The 15,767-nt window shown below is 50.7% G+C and overlaps 7 protein-coding genes across 7 annotated transcripts; 3 read left to right on the top strand and 4 right to left on the bottom strand.

Moving 5' to 3' along the window:
- Positions 1-643: 643 nt before the first annotated feature.
- TRIVIDRAFT_215557 (uncharacterized protein) lies at positions 644-2,556 on the bottom strand (the record flags this gene model as incomplete). Its single annotated transcript, XM_014103020.1, has 1 exon — positions 644-2,556. One exon carries the CDS (start codon positions 2,183-2,185, stop codon positions 1,328-1,330), a length of 858 nt encoding a protein of 285 aa, XP_013958495.1.
- A 1,388-nt stretch (positions 2,557-3,944) lies between these two features.
- Positions 3,945-4,341, bottom strand: TRIVIDRAFT_30418 (uncharacterized protein; the record flags this gene model as incomplete). The annotated part of the gene is made up of 3 exons (XM_014103019.1): positions 3,945-4,017; positions 4,077-4,168; positions 4,234-4,341. The coding sequence occupies 3 exons, from the start codon at positions 4,339-4,341 to the stop codon at positions 3,945-3,947; spliced, it is 273 nt and encodes a 90-aa protein (XP_013958494.1).
- Positions 4,342-5,298: 957 nt separating this feature from the next.
- Positions 5,299-6,336, bottom strand: TRIVIDRAFT_54366 (uncharacterized protein; the record flags this gene model as incomplete). Its single annotated transcript, XM_014103018.1, has 4 exons — positions 5,299-5,507; positions 5,544-5,861; positions 6,044-6,161; positions 6,211-6,336. 4 exons carry the CDS (start codon positions 6,334-6,336, stop codon positions 5,299-5,301), a joined length of 771 nt encoding a protein of 256 aa, XP_013958493.1.
- A 729-nt stretch (positions 6,337-7,065) lies between these two features.
- Positions 7,066-8,143, top strand: TRIVIDRAFT_110651 (uncharacterized protein; the record flags this gene model as incomplete). The annotated part of the gene is made up of 2 exons (XM_014103017.1): positions 7,066-7,109; positions 7,178-8,143. One exon carries the CDS (start codon positions 7,398-7,400, stop codon positions 8,049-8,051), a length of 654 nt encoding a protein of 217 aa, XP_013958492.1.
- Positions 8,144-10,558: 2,415 nt separating this feature from the next.
- TRIVIDRAFT_121357 (uncharacterized protein) lies at positions 10,559-11,119 on the top strand (the record flags this gene model as incomplete). The annotated part of the gene is made up of 2 exons (XM_014103016.1): positions 10,559-10,854; positions 10,945-11,119. Coding segments are annotated over 2 exons (471 nt in total), but the record flags the coding sequence as incomplete, so codon positions are not given.
- A 136-nt stretch (positions 11,120-11,255) lies between these two features.
- Positions 11,256-12,591, bottom strand: TRIVIDRAFT_110650 (uncharacterized protein; the record flags this gene model as incomplete). Its single annotated transcript, XM_014103015.1, has 2 exons — positions 11,256-12,120; positions 12,189-12,591. The coding sequence occupies 2 exons, from the start codon at positions 12,450-12,452 to the stop codon at positions 11,686-11,688; spliced, it is 699 nt and encodes a 232-aa protein (XP_013958490.1).
- A 146-nt stretch (positions 12,592-12,737) lies between these two features.
- On the top strand, positions 12,738-13,364 carry TRIVIDRAFT_61076 (uncharacterized protein; the record flags this gene model as incomplete). Its single annotated transcript, XM_014103014.1, has 3 exons — positions 12,738-12,785; positions 12,819-13,053; positions 13,189-13,364. The coding sequence occupies 3 exons, from the start codon at positions 12,738-12,740 to the stop codon at positions 13,362-13,364; spliced, it is 459 nt and encodes a 152-aa protein (XP_013958489.1).
- Between the last annotated feature and the right edge of the window lie 2,403 nt (positions 13,365-15,767).

Below are 15,767 nucleotides of genomic sequence, written 5' to 3'. Positions count from 1 at the left end.
AGAAGGGAAGGAGAAAGAAAGTATAAGATATATGTAAAAGTCGTTTTATTGGGACCACGAAAAAAAGTGAAGTTTAAATGAAGAAAATCGCCTCGTCGAAAAAAGCAGCCGCGCAAGCATTGTCAAATTTGCCTACCTCATGGCAAACTCATCTTTCTAGGCATCAGATTGTTTCCCGTGCACTAGGCTATACAGGATTGTGGTATTCAGCTATTGCATGTGGAATATTATTTGGGCAAAATTCTGCATCGAATATTGTCCAGTCCTTTTCGAATACGGCCAAATAAGCTTTTATATTCACTTTATATCCAGCCACATCCACGCCGATCTCCTGTTTGGCGTTGCTAGCTCTGCCAGGAGGAATACTTCAGGAAGAGGTACAAGGCTCTGCTAAGTGAAAAACTCGATCCAAGTGATTGAGGCTCCTTTTCGGAGGCTACATCTGGCGCCTCAAAGCTGGAGGATTTTTCAGGTTGAGTCACCGAATGGATACAGCGGATCTCAATTTGCATCCACAGAAGCATCAAGTTCATCGTATGCTTCAGCTAATACTATCCACTCAGGATAGCTTTTATGTCAGGGGCGTCTACAATTCCACAGATACACAGCAAATTCATCATTGTCACAATATCAAGACAAAGTTCAAAGTATTTCCCTCATCAGTCAGTACTTGTAGATTCAGTATAGTCATCTATCTAGTATCTAACGCGGCAGTAATCCTTAACCATCTGCCATAATCCTCCCCCTCATCCACGGATCCTTTTTTTTTCCTGGCTAGCCCCCGGAATCATTGTACATAACCTGATCCGAAAGCCACATCCATGACCTTGTCGCAAAATGTTGTCCGGAGCTGGACAATCCCTTTCCTTCTCTGTATCTTCTACGAGAGAAGCGAAAGGAATGATACTCCGGTCTTGGCTGAATGTCAAGAGTGGTGCATATCCGACTCTTTCAAAAGATGCTCAAGAATCAACAAAACAAACTGCTCGCGGAGCGGGAGGGACCACTCCACGAGGGGCCGTAGCATCGACCCAATGGTCATCACTCGCGCCCTCGGATGCGAGATCATAGCACCGTTATCCAAGACCAGCTTGGAGTGCTGTGTGATCCGCCCTATGGGGCACGGTGGGGAATGATTGTATAAAAGCGAGTGTGCTTGTATATACATTACCACACAACAACATTAATGTGTGTCACCGAGCAGGCACAGACGTTGCAGGTTCATTATGCAATGCGTCCGCCTGTCGTGGGGAAAAAACATGCTGGCCTTGTTCTCTTCGAAACAGGCTTTTCATCCATCATTATCATCAGGCATTGACCAAGTCTCTCAACCAACAATGATGCCGTTGCGGCGGGTAGAGACCTCGTAGTCGGCCTCCTCGTCATCACTGACGTCGCTAGCGCAGTCGGAGCTAGACTCATCGTAGCCGCATCGGGATCCACCACAGTCGATCTTGACACGCTCGCCCTTGCGGGTGATTCCGTAGCGCTCGCAAGTGCAGGAGCTGCAGTCGGAGCTGGGGGTGCTGTAGCCGGAGAGCGAGGAGCTGGGGGATGAGCTGTCGGAGCGGTACGAGAGGCTGGAGCCGTTGGAGGAGACGGGAGAGGTGCTGAAGTCGGTGAGGACATCATCATCAAGGCCGGCGCTGCCAAAGCGGGCAGTGAGCTCCTCAAGTTCCTCGTTGCCGTAGAAGTCGGACTCGAGGATGTGCTTGGTGGCATGAGGAGACATGGGCTTGGGGGCCTTGATCTGAGAGATGGAGAGGGGTCGACCCTTGGGGATGTCGACCGTCAGGGAAGCACGGTGGCGAGAAGACTTGCCGTCCTTGTCCTTGGATGAAGAGTGTCGGGAGCTCTTGCTGCTTGACTTGTGTGATGACTTGGAACCGTCCTCGGTGACATCGAGGATGTTCAGCTCTCGGCCGGTGGTGGGCTCGGTGGTGGACTCAACGGAAGGGTTGTGGGCGATGTGGTAGCCGTCGATGATGTAGTAGTACCAGTATCGCTTGCCAGCCTCAAGGGTAGAGTTCTGGAATCTGAAGGTACCCTTCCAGGTGCCGGACTTGGAGGACTTGTCCTTGGCAAGGGGGAGCTGACCGACGTAGTTGTCCCAAGAGCCGAGAAGGTGGACGGTCTTGACGCCAGAAGAGACGCGAAGAGAGAAAGAGAGTTGGATAGCAGACATGTTGATTAGTGTGATTAAGTTGTTGTGATTAGGGAGATGCTTGTAGAAGTTTTAGTGATTCTTGGGCAAAAGTGTAAAAATGGTGATCGCCAGCGAGCAAGTGAAATCCACAATTCTGTTATTAAGGGGGGTATCAATTAAGATGTCGTGATGCGTAAAAAAAAAAAAAAAAATGCAAAAAATTCAATGTAAAAATTATCTCGTCTCAAGCTGACCGGCAACTGAGATGTTTGATGGTGTAGTTGACGTGTTGGGGGATTGTGTAAGTGAAGACGAGATTGTGTATTAGAAGATAAAAGGGAGACCAGCTCCAGAACAAAAAAACAAAAACAAACAAGGGGGAAAAAACAGAAAGGTGGATTTGAGGTTGGCAGAACTTGCTGAGGAACAAGAAAAAAAGAAAAACATCAGACGGGTGTTGGTCGCCTTGATATACGTTTTGCCAGGCGCGGGCCCAAGGGAGAGGCCGTCATGACACTTGATCCAGCCATTGCCTAGACCAGGCCCCAAGAGGCAAGGGAAGTGAGCCGTGTCTGCAACCACTGCAACCTCTTCGGCCTGCTGCCATGGATGAGCCATGAATGTGCCATGACGGCGGGCCAATAACGCGGCAAAGGCACACACCAAGGCCGCTTCTGCATGCATCTCGGCGTCCGTCTCCTCACCCGGCAGGGGTCGGGCGGTTAAGCACTCAGTTAACCACTCATGTGTGGCGCCCATCCACAGCGCTGCCGGCGTCTAGATGCGGCGCTTGATTGGACTGCCGCCCGCAAGTCTCGTCACCTGCAGATCAGGACGCGGGGCCTCTGCTCGCTCTCACTGGCTCGTCGTCTGATTGCAGCCGTAATTACGCACGCCGGTGCCCTTTTGGTACCCTCATAGTAACCTCTTGGTACCCTCATGGTGCCCTCTTGGTGCCCGGCCGAGCCGTCCGTGATTCGTCGAAGCGCTTGCGGGTGGACCAAGGTAGTATCGACAAGTGCATATAGGCGAACAAACAAACAAACAAACAGACTAAAACTGCAGAAGCAGTTTTTTGATCACACAATGGCGGTGGATACAGTAACGGCGCCGAGCTGCAAAGCCTCACTTGGTTCATACCGTCTGTGCGACGGAAGTCAGTATGCATCTAACCGGCCGTATGCTCTGCTTGGTGATGGCCCTGTTGTTGGAGTCAATGTGGATCAGCTAGAAGGCAGGTTGAGTGATACTGCTCCGTAGTATGATATGATAGGTACCATAGCATAGATGTACATAGTTGGTTGATTAATTGGTAGCCTCGTGAGCTGACATCACATCTCCGGCTCCAAAATCGACTCCAGGGTATCACCAGTGCCGTCCAGTCGATACCAGTGCAGTCGCCTAGAACAACCTCGCAAGACCACGGCGAGGCCAATATTCCAACTGCCGATAACCCAAATCTTCATGTAGCGACAACGTTTGAAAAAACTCAGGCCGAGAATAAAAAGTCTGATGCTGATTAATGGATAGCTAAATATTTCGAAAGATGTCGCCATTTACAATTCGCGGCTTCCCTATCCCGTCTGTTGTACGCCCCGGTGTATCATTCTTTCGACTGCAGGTCGACATCGAGGCCGATCTGATTCGTTCCCATCGTGAAGCTTTCTTTCCCTGAATAATGTTCCGTGTGATAGTCTGTACAGCTTCCCATCCCTCATCCCAGCAGCGAATCAGCCCTCAACGCCTTGTTCCAATGCTCAGCGGAAGAGTCTGCGTCTTGCTCTTATGTATCCCCTCTTCAGTCCTCCATTCTAGTATCTCCACCACTTTCCTTTTGATCGGCTCCGCGAATGTAAAGAACGTTGTTGCACCTGTGCCGTAATCGTTAAAACCCCATGGAACAAAGTAGAGCCTGAAAAGCGCGTCCTACCTGATCAGAACCTGACCCAGCTCGCCGGTAAGCTTGTCGTTTAGGTACTCCTCGGTGTTGGATAGCTGCAGGTTCATGTAGCTGTCGATGGACTAGAGATAGCAAAGCGCAATTAGCATAATCCAGCGGACCGCCTCCTCGCCCATGCTCTACTCACCACCAGTCTGCCCTTGTACTCTGTCTCTCCCCACTTCAGGCGGACGAGGACCGTCTTGTCGACGAGATCTTGCAGCATAGGCCGCGGGTTGACCGGCACGAAGCTCATCTTGTCTGCTGGTGTCGATGCGTAGGGTTTCGAAGAGAGGCACGCTATCACGAGGCTGAAAGTTTCGTGACGAGATGCCAGACAAGACCAGACCGCCCCACCAAGCTCGACGGCTGATTCTCGGCTGCTAGAGCTAAGCTGCTACGACTGAAAAATGCATATGGCCGATATTGCTATACCCTCGATAACAGCATATATCTCCAAATCCCCAAACTACGTTGATCCCTGTCTGTCTCCAGCCGCACCTGGTCACATCACACTCAACACCCGGTAAAAGCAGGCTTCCACCTCATGGCTCGGCCATCAGACGGGCCTCCAGCGGCCGCTTAACCAGACCAACCACGGCATCATCCGCATCTCCCCGTCGAGGCCGCATGAGAAGCGACCAACCTGTAGAGTAAGCGTGATAGGATTTACAAAGTTGTGATGGCCCATGACGGCACGATAACATGGATCATGTTCTGATTCTCATGGCCTCCGTCGCATTGCCCACTGCTAGAATCAACTAGTTTGCGGTTGACGGCGTTTAGTTTGTCTACCAAGGCATGACACGGGCGAAAGACTCCGCACCATCCTCACGGATAGAAGGGCATCACGGCATCCTCCTGCGGCCCATCATGGCGACCGCCAGACTAAAGTAAAGTGGCTTTGCTCATGTCTTGTGCTCCCGTGCAGCATCTCCCTTGCATATTCCCCTCTTCTTCGGTGTCCTACCCAGGATGATGATTCATTCAATTTCCGTTCCAACGCTGGTAATTTGATGGTCATACTGTAATTTCCATTAATCGGATGCATAGGTGCTATGTAGAACTAGGTAGGTGTGACATGTCTCTAGCGTCGGCGGCAAATGGCCTACTACTTGTATATGACAGACTGACTTTCTATGGTACTTGGAAATGTACAAAACATGTTTCAATGGCCCACTCGATCCCTCTCCACCTCGGAGAAGATAGGCAGTTAGTGCCTGCATCGACAGTAAGAACACCGAAGAACGTAGTTGGGCTCGTCGCCCGCAAGTTTCTCAATATGGCAGCCAAACTCCATTTCACAAGCAGTATTCCGACAGTACTCCCTATCACACATTGTAGTGACAAGTCTGTCGATGTTCGCAATGACGCGGGCAGTCTTGGCCTCGGCAGCCTGGGTTGTGGCCAGAACAGCCGCCTCTCGCTGCTGGGCAGCGGCTTGCTCCAATTGGATACTTTGGTGTTGCTCTTGTTTAGTCGCTTCAAACTTGAGGGCGTGGTAACGCAGGACTTCGGCAGCAAAGTCGCCAACCAAGTCAGCCATCTTGGAGGATGCCATCAGCTCTTCCAGATGCTGCGCCGCTAGAAGTGCCATCACGCTATGCAGCTTTTTGTCGCCAGTGTTGTCGAGAGCCTCTCTCGTTGACGCTAGAAAAGCCTTGGCATTCCACTTGTCCTGGTATACTTGCTGGATCTTTTGATTGGCAAGCAGCGTGAGACGGTGAATACCGTAGTAGTCGGCAATTGCATTTACTCGCACATGAGTCAGCGTGTCTTGAGTGCTTGTAGTAGTAGCAGCAGTAGGGACTGGGAGGGCTACATCCGTTGTCGTTGAAGATGAGCTGCTTGTGCTCTTCACGGTAGCGGGTGTCGCAGCATCTGTAGTAGCAGCTAGTACAGGTACAGATTAGAATCACCAGCGGGTACATTTGTTCCAGTCTATGACATGAACAAACCTGTATTCTGTTCTTGAGGTTGGTTGCAGTCATAATTTCCAGTGTACAAGAATTCGACCATACGCCTCACCGTCTCGCTATCGAAGAGCTCAATCTCGATCACACCTGTCTGGCTCTCCTGCGTCCAGATTCAGCGCCTGTTCTACGAAGAATGCCTCCCTGCTTACCTTGAACTCTCCACTGACGGCAGCGGAAAACACAGGCGACTGTGGGCATGCAACCACTTTGTGAATCTTGAATTCTTTGCCCTGGCATACCAACGTCAGGTCAGAAAACTGCCCAGAGCGCAGCATGCTCTTGAAGTCGACACCGGCATGTACTACCACCATGATGGCTTGCAGGCTTTAGCGGGTTAGGCGATTGGCTTGACGCTAGATCGAAGACGGCTCGTGGATGGTGGCACGGGTGGAGATGAATATTGCCTGCAACTCGAGTTTTTTCTCCACCGAGATCGGGATCCAAGAAGAGAGTATCTTTCGTGGTGACTAAGCACAAAAGTGGAGATCCTGTGTGATGGCCGGAGTTATTCCGGGCTGCTCTTTGACATGGAGCTGGAAACAACGGTAAAGAGTGGTTTTCCCCAAATATTTGGAGCATATTGGAAGTTTGATTACTTGAGGAAAGTTTCTCTTCATGTAATTGAGTAAAAATTGCGAGATGTTCCTTTGATCATTTCACCGCGTAGATTGATTGGCAATATAAAGGCAAGCCAACCTACCTAAGCATGCGTGAACCAATAGGCCCCATGTTGCATCATATGAATCATCTTTCCCTCCATCACAACTGAGCCAGCCGTAAAATACAAATTTTTTCTTGATTACACGATGATATTACATACCTAGGTTGCATCTCTCGAAAATACGTGCAGCGTTATCTTCACTGCAACTCCAAACCGAAATACTAGTAGTCAATACGGAAGACACGAAGTCACGTGGGCCAACGCCGGCTGACTCACCGCTAGGTACCAGCCTTGGCTGCTGATAAATGCCTACCTTATCTTTCTCTCGGCGAGCCCAAACAAGCAAAACGCACCTCATCAGGATTTACACAGGCATCAACCCTCCATGTATATAATGCAGCAGTCATCCGCCCCTAGCTCTAGAAAGTGAAGATATTCTAACATTAAGTTGACAGACATTGGACGGTTTGGTCGGCTGTGACAGACCAAGCTAGTAAATTGGACAAGTCCATATTGGCAAAAAGCAAGGACAAAGACTTTGGCTGCGGAAACATCGTGTTATCTAAATAAAAAGAACAAGAACAAAAAAAAGACACATCCTCTACCACTGGCAGAGGGAATTCAGAAGCCACACACATATAGATTTCACAATCTCCATCATTGCCAGTGTCAATCATGAGCTCCCCCATCACCGTGGACCCGGCGCTCATTGCCAAAGTGACCGACTACATCAAGGCCTACATGGCCAACTATGACCCTTCGCACGACTACAGCCATATCAAGCGCGTGGTGCATCTTGCACAGACGATTCAGGCCAAAGTGCCGAACACGAACCGCGACATCGTCACCCTTGCGGCCCTGATGCACGACGTAGGCGACAGGAAGTACCTCAAGCCTGGAGAAGACGCCTCGCGCATGATCTTTACGGCCCTCACGTCTCTCGGCGCGGAGGAGGATTTGGCGGAGAAGATTCAGACGATTTGTCTCGGCGTGAGCTACTCGAGCGAGATCAAGGACCTGGCACGCGTGCAGAATCTTATTAAGCAACACCCGGAACTTGCTGTTGTACAGGATGCTGATCGGCTGGATGCCATTGGAGCGGTGGGCATTGGACGAGCATTTACGTTTGGTGGAGCCAAGGGCAGGGGCTTGGGGGATTCGATCGGACACTTTGAGGAGAAGCTGCTCAAGCTGGAGACGATGATGAAGACGGATGTGGGGAGGGAGATGGCGCGAGAGAGGACGGAGAGGATGAGGCTGATGCAGGAGTGGTGGCGACAGGAGACGGAAGGAGTTGAGGAAGAGGGACTGGGAACATGGACATTGTGAGTGAAATAGATGGGGGGATATAACAATTGTTGCTGTATAGAGTTTACGTTAGATTATATGTCAATGATGATGAATTCGAATCTCTTGATGACATTATATACTTCAAATTGTCTAGGTACTAGGTAGTGAATTAGACCATCTGCCTACATTTGATCTTGCATCGACTGAATGTGAATCATGTCTCCTCAAAGGGATTCGCCTTCTCTATTTTTGAGGACGACTACCAGATCTTCCCCTACAGGCAGATTAATGAAATGACTTTACGTGAACTCATGAATTATTCACATCTCGACAGGTATAGGCTAACTAAGGGATTTTCTTGAACTGCTCTAGTGGATGACTCACTTCTACAGCACGAATGAGAAGATATCCGACGGTTCATTGCTAGGTCGGTAAGATGTTCGACTCAAGTAACGCCGTCAATACAATCTGATTCCAACAGGTGGGTTCCAGCGAGCACATGAGCCTTTCTCTATCAACTCCGGTTCCGGTATAATAACAGCCGACTTCTACTACTCATGACCGCCTGCCGTGGCAACTGCTGCACAACACCATCTGATTAAGCCTCGACAGATAAAGCAGCCATCAGCCCGGCACTCAGCTAACAAATTGAGCCGTCCAAAGTTCCCAGTTCCCACTTAGCCGGACGCGACATAGCCGGGCTCGAATTACCCACTAACGGGTTTTCCAGATTCTGCGGAGTAGTGGATCTTGCCATTGTCTGGGGGCGGAATCGTCATTTGATTGACGGACGTTCTCGATGCAACTCGCCCCCATGCGCCTCGATTGAGTAAAGAGAGATGGCGAATCCAGAGCGTGGTTGCGTGGCTAAGCCCTACTTGAATGTCCAATGTGCTTTGTTTGACATATGCATGTTCAGCTTGGTCAGAGGCGAGATCATATCAAATCAACTGGAGCGACTACTGCCACGTATACTGTGCTAAAAGCAAGGAGAGGCAAAGCCATCAGTTTGATTATAATCGCCTCGAGATTCCTGCAGGCTTGGCACCATTCGCGCGTGTCCAGGCCAGCAGACACTTTACGAGTCATTGCATCCGTCTGCCACGTAGCGATGATCTACCACCAGTCAAACAAAAGACCAAAAAAAAAAAAAAAAGGGAAAGGAAACAAGATGCGATTCTAGCCGTTCCAATTCGCGAAAACCTTCCGGATCTGGCCCCTTCATACAAACATGAATGGGTTGGAATCCTAGCCCTTGTTCCCCCCTCGTGCCTCTCAAGCCACGCGCGCTTTGACCCGAGAACCGGCGACGTCGGCACTTTTCTAGCAGGGCCACTCTTCTTTGGAATTCCTATTGTACAGTGGTTCTATTTGGAATAACAATAAAATAAAGCGTTCTCGTGATGGCCTGTTGGATAGCCGCGGAGAAAACGATTAGCCGTGTTATTTTTTAGTTCCAGCCCGCAAGATGCCGCAAATAGATGAGCTTTGGGAGAAGAACCATTCAAACACAGCCCAATTCGCATTCGCTTATTCGCACGCCCCTCCCTCTAACTGCTTTTTTTGGTTTATCGGGATCCAATTACAGGTGCGTGGCATGCGCGTTTTGGCTTTATCGGAGCTTAATACAAATAGAAAATGCCCCAAAAGCCTCTCAGCAGTTCCTCGCGTCAGCCAGACCCACGCCCATTAGCTAAAATCTCCCGGTCAGCAAAACCTCGGAACCATTACGGAGTCGAGCAACGACTTGTTTTCCTAAAGGGAATCCGGTCAGCCCTAAGGAGGCTTGAAATGACAGGCACTGACTCAGCAAATCCGAGTCCGAGTCCGCTTGCGGGAGCGGGAGCGGGCATGAATCAGTGGATTGGAACGACGTTAGGATTCGTCCCTTTGCTAGTAATAACACCAAGGCGGACTAAAGGTAGGGCAGTCTCGTCTCACGTCAGGATTCCCAATGTGCAGCCCCGAGGTAGTTTCAGGGGCGACAGGTAGCAATAGGGGGGGGCGCTCAGGCTTGGCCAGATAACAGTCAGCCAGCCTGGATGCTCTCCGCAAAGAATGAATGGATCTGCCCTCGGATCCGATTCCCGGTCGTGCTGTGTGCCGTTGGGGGTGCGAACCTTGAGGGTGTGAACCTTGAGGGTAAGGCTCACGAGGTGGCTTTGGCTTTGGCAGCACAGGTATATATCTGACCGTGTTTCTCGCTGTTGGGTCTGATCTGTTTCATTTCTCTCCCCCTTTGACGATCTTATGCCTCTTATGATGTCGTGAATCACCAATACTTAATATTTCCAATAGACTCTTGTCAGCCTTGCACGAACAACGTATTAAAGCACATCACCATTCTCTCCTACCCACCCACGGCATTCACGATATTCACGATACCCACTCAATCCTACACGGACGACATCTCACATACACATACATCATCTCACCTGCTCAATTCACGATACCCTTTGTTATAATAGATACTACACACATATACATACAACACCAAACTTGATACCCATACATCTCAATCCAACCTCGCAACATCAATAGCAACAATGGACTCTCTTCCTTTCGAGCTCGTCTCCCAAATCCTCCAGAACCTCCCCCAAGGCGACTACAAATCCGCCCGCCTCACCTGCCAAGCCTTCAACGCCGCCCTCGCAAAACCAACATTCACAACCCTCGCCACATTCATCGACCCCGCCATCGCCCAGGAAACCATCGAGAAGATGGCCGCCGACCTCAGCCGCCGCCCCAAGGCAATCTGGTCCCCCGGCTGCTCCGTCCCCAAGGGCCTTCCCGTCCCGGAAAGCTTCCTCTTCGCAATGCACGTTGCGCTCCGCGGCACGCCGTGTCCCAGTCCGGCTACATCAAGAGCCTCGTCCAGAGCCTCGTCCAGAGCCTCGTCCGTGTCGTCGGCTAGTGGGGCCTGGAGCGATAGTGAAGAGAGCGACGTGGGCTCCGAGATGAGCGTCACGGCTAGGGACTTTGGACGTAGTATTGGTATGGATGAGCTCACAGAGGAGACGCTACGGCAGGCGCTGTTTCGCTATTCATTGTATTTGAGTTATATCTATAGCGGAGAAGGCGAGGCGCCGCAGTTGTGGGTTATGAATTCGAAGCGATGGGCACAGCAGCGATGACTTTTGGGTACTTTAAAGCGACAGACATACATTCACATATACCATTACATAGATACATTTTATAATATCACATCAATTAAGACACAAGCAAGACGAAGACACAAAATGATTTAATGAAAGTAATAGTATTCCGTTGCCAAGGCATGACATCGCACATGCTAAAAGGTATAATGCGTATATCCCCCCCATCATACTTCAATATCTAATAAAATAAAAAAGCAAACTCCCGAGATCCAAAAGATTAACTTCCCAAGGTATAATAAATCTCCCCTCCAATCATGGCTTGTTTTCTTTCTTTCTTCTTTTGCTACCACGTTATATACAACCTTTCGCAAAGGAATAATGAAAAAGAGCATGACCGAGTCAGACGTGAGTGACATCCCAATTTCCCCCCTTCATAACCATCAACATTAAAGTTCTCGTTTTTCCCTGTCGGCGCCAGACATTTCATATATAATCATGCTCAAACTCATGAGATTTTTTGAAATCAGTCGTAAACGTTATTCCACTTGACAGATCAAGGAAGAAAAGCCACTCGCTTAGAGGAAAGCAGCGGCAACGAGACCCATGACGGCCAGAGCGCCGGTGGCGCGGTTGGCAACGGCAGCGTTGGTAGGGATGGTGCTGGGGCCGGCAGAGGTAGGGCCAACGGGGGTGTTGGTGCCGGAGGGAGCAGTGCCGTTGTTGCCGCCAGCAGGAGGAGGAGGAGGGACACCAGTACCAGCAGGGCCGGCGGGAGTGGTGGTCTTGACAGGACCAGCAGGGGTGGTGGAGGGAACAACGGGGACGGTGGTGCAAGGAACAGTGGTGGTGACGGTTCCGTTGACAACGGTGGTGTAGATGACGCTGACGCTGCTGCTCTCAACAACAGAGCTGCTCAGGGTAGTGGCAACAGAGGCGGTGGCAGAGGCAGTGAAGCTGGGAGTGCACTGAGAAGCAGGCAGGGTGAAAGAAGGCTGAGCATAGACGACGCACTGGTGGTGGTTGTTAGCTTTTCATGATCATCTTGTGGCAGTGTTGTATAGTATAGAGCTTCACTTACGTTCTTCTGGCAAGCAGCGTCACCAGCGGTCTCAGAGCTCTGGTAGCACTCAGCAACACCGCCCAGAGGAGGGTATCCGGCAACGTTGTCGGAGCAGCGGCCGGCAACACCGACGCTGTTGGCATCGCAGCGGATGATGATGTCGCCGCCCAGGCAGTAGTTGGCGTTGGGCTTGGCGCAGGACACCTTGTTGGTGCCCTCGGGGGGAGCCTGAGCGCTGACAAGAGCGGCGGTGACGGCGACGATGATGGCAGAGGTCTTCATTTTGAAATTTGGTTTTTCTGTTTTTATAGGTGTAAAAACGGGTGTGAGGGTGGTATTAGATATTAGGCGGATGTAGATATTTGGGTCGTTGAACGAGAGTACAGCTGAAGCTGAGCGTAAAAACTAGCGAGTGTAGTAGTTGTTGGGATGGGCCAGAAACAGAAGAAAGAGGAGTGCGGCGGACACGACACGATTATATACATGCAGCCCGTCTACGGAGCACTGCAAGCTGGAAGAGCCTTTGATACGAGGTTGTTCTTGTCCCAGCAACCCAAACAAGGCAACATGCAGGGAGGCGGCCAGGGTCCCTCGACTGCCGAGTACCAAGTACAGGTACGAGTGCTGGTACCTGCGCTTTGGGGATAGCGGCCGCCGAGTGACAAGCCGTTGGCGCAGGCCGATCCCTCCTGGCCCGGTCTCATTGTGTCTCGTTGTGGTGGCCGGATGTACTGCGCGCGTACTCGGTACCGGCCATTGCTCACTCGTATCACTGCTAGCCCGTCGAGATGGACCCCCGGAGGAGCAGAACAGCAGCTCAGGCGTGACTATCAGAGCCGGGGAGGTCCAGACGCAGAAGCAGTAGCTCTTCGTATTCTACTATGTATGTCCACGCACCGCAGAGCCAGCGGAAAGGGAGCTTGCAGCACCGTCGGGCCCAACCATGACGGTGCTAACCAGGGGTCCTGTCTGGCGTCGTCCCACCCGTAGCTGAGTAGCGGTACCTGGTCTGTACAAGTACTTGGCCGACAGTCCGCGTCCACTGGCGGCGGGCTGTACTCGGAGGTAGCGGTACCCAGCCAGCCACGCGTGGCTCGAGGCCCAGCCAGCGATAACAGGCGCCAAGGACGAACAAGAATACAGGTGTGGCTACTGCGGCAACGTGGTGCAGCGGCCGGCGCCACACAATTCTAATCGAAGAGGGAAAAAGAGTGAGAAGAGCAGAAAAAAAAAATGGCGAGACACCAAGCAATACGAGCTTTCCTGGCGCTCGATTCGCTGGACGAGGATCAAGTGTGGCTAGTAGCAGCGAAAAAGCGCGGTGGTTGTGCTTCCCCCGTTTTTTTTTCTTCTTTTCCCCTCACAGCTGACTGGTTCTGAGACAGAGCGGGCTAAGCCTCTTCTGGAAGGATGACTGCAATGGCGGGCTGTCATTGGCCAAAAATACGTCATAGCGCCGCAATGCCCCCATTCGCAACTCCACGTTTTGTCGGGTCTCCAGGCAGGTGGTTGGTACGTACCGGCAAGCCGCCCCGGAGAATCTGTTCGGCGCTGGGCTCATCACACTCACGACGCAACGTTTCGCCGTACAGTGCGCGAGGCGAGGCACAGCCACACACTGTTTTTCCACCCGTAAGTCCCATCTCTGCCCGATGATCCCTCCACTAAACCGCAAGCCCTACGCACTGTGTTCCATGGAATAACTGGGCGAGATGGCAAAAAGGTTACAAGATTTACACAAACCAAGGTGGACGAACAAAAAAAGCTCATTCCACAACGACAAATGGTGACGCCATGGCTTTCCAAAAAAAGACATTGCCATTCCCGCCCACTAACTGCCAACATACAGACGAGCCCAAGCCGAATCCAGTGGCAAGTCGAGCCCAAGCAAGGCGCAAACGTGCCCTCGTATCGTTCCATTTCGAGCAAGGCGAGCTTTCGACTATGATGCATCCGTATCAATAGCGCGGCAGTGTTGGGACAGGAATTGGCCTGGGCGAGAGGGAAAAAAAAGATGATACGATCACATGGGTCTAGCTGTCACCTTGCTGTAAGGCGGCAATGCAATGCGTTGTTTGAATCACTCATTTAGCTGTAGGTATACGAGCATACGAGTGTATTGAGGCAGCATGTGCAAGTACGAGTACATGAGGATAGCTACCATGCCTTGGGTAATGTCCATTGACTTGTACAGTGCAGTACGAGGACTACTACTAGGTATGTATACACGCCATAAGATCACATCGGCCATATCACTGGTAATCGCCTTCCCTTCTTTGATCGCCAGTCAGACTCTTAAGCCTGCTAGGGCCGAAAAAGCTGTCTTTCTGAGGCATCCAGCGTATGGCCTTAATGGGGGTTGCGGGCATGGATCCCGCTTACAGCAGCTTGAATTCCCCCCGACATGCCGCCGCCCTCTTTATTAATTTGCATTGACCATGTCACCTTGTGCTCGTATGTTGCTATTATTATGCGGAAAAGATCGACCCCAGCATCTAAATAGGGTTTTCCATTGTTTGTTTGTTTGTTTGTTTGTTTCTATCGCTCTTTTCTTTTTTCTTTGTCTTTTCGCGGATTCTGCAGGACGGGCTGTCAAGAGGCGGTGATGTGATATCACAGCGCCGGGTCCACTCTTTGACGGAAAAACAAAAACGGTGTGCAAGTCCAGCTCCATCGACATACATAACATGCGTCTAAGACATTTGCCCAGGAACAAGAGACCGATAAGACAAGATAGAGTGAGTCAGGACTAAGTGGTATTATACGAGCACTCGTAAAAGAAAAGACACACACACACGACACACACACACACACAGAAAATATAGTGCTCCCAATCGCTAAAATACGGACGCGCCCAGCTAGAATAGTCAGGTGAAGACTATTTGACACGAAGGAGCATACCAGGCCGGGATATTGGGCCTTGTGGTTTTTTTTTTCTCTCTCTCTCTCTTTATTTTGCTATCTTCTCTCCCCCTCGTATTCCAAAAATAATAGGGGACTATCGTACATTTGCAAGCAAGGGCAATTTATTAGATTGAGCTTGGGCTTGGCTTTTCACTAGCTCCGCTGTTACTAGTACTGCGAAAAGGCGGGGTGCCAGCACTCGCCCGTAGGTAACGGGTACTTTTTTTTTTTTCTTCCTTTTTTTGGTGTGATACGATGCGGCGGCACGTCCGAGTAATGTCAAGATGCAGATGCGACTCTGGCTATGCACGCTGCTTCATGCAATACTACTTTATGCTTTAATTTTTAAAATAGATTTGGCTTATTACAGTAGCTACGGCGCCGGAAAAACATCATATGATAAAAATAGAAGAAGCCGTAGGCCCGAGGCACAAGTTTTGAGTCTGGAGAAAAGGACCCCGGGTCGGATGAGGGCATCGTGGGAAAAATCACCAGATGAGAAAAAAGATCACAAGGTCGGCGAGCTAAGCCATGCAGCATCAGTTTTTTTTTTTTTTTTTTTTCCAACATGTCGATGGTGCCATTGGACAAGTACAGGTACTCGTGCTGTACGAGCAATGCAGACCGATATCCTATTCCGCCAACCAAAACGGACTCCCGGGTGTCGCCGTCGCGACAGGGCCCTTGTCCGCA

Source organism: Trichoderma virens, assembly GCF_000170995.1.
Source record: "Trichoderma virens Gv29-8 chromosome Unknown TRIVIscaffold_4, whole genome shotgun sequence".
Classification (NCBI taxonomy): Eukaryota; Fungi; Ascomycota; class Sordariomycetes; order Hypocreales; family Hypocreaceae; genus Trichoderma; species Trichoderma virens.
Note: the sequence above shows the minus strand (reverse complement) of the source record. Positions and strands in the feature narration are given on the sequence as shown.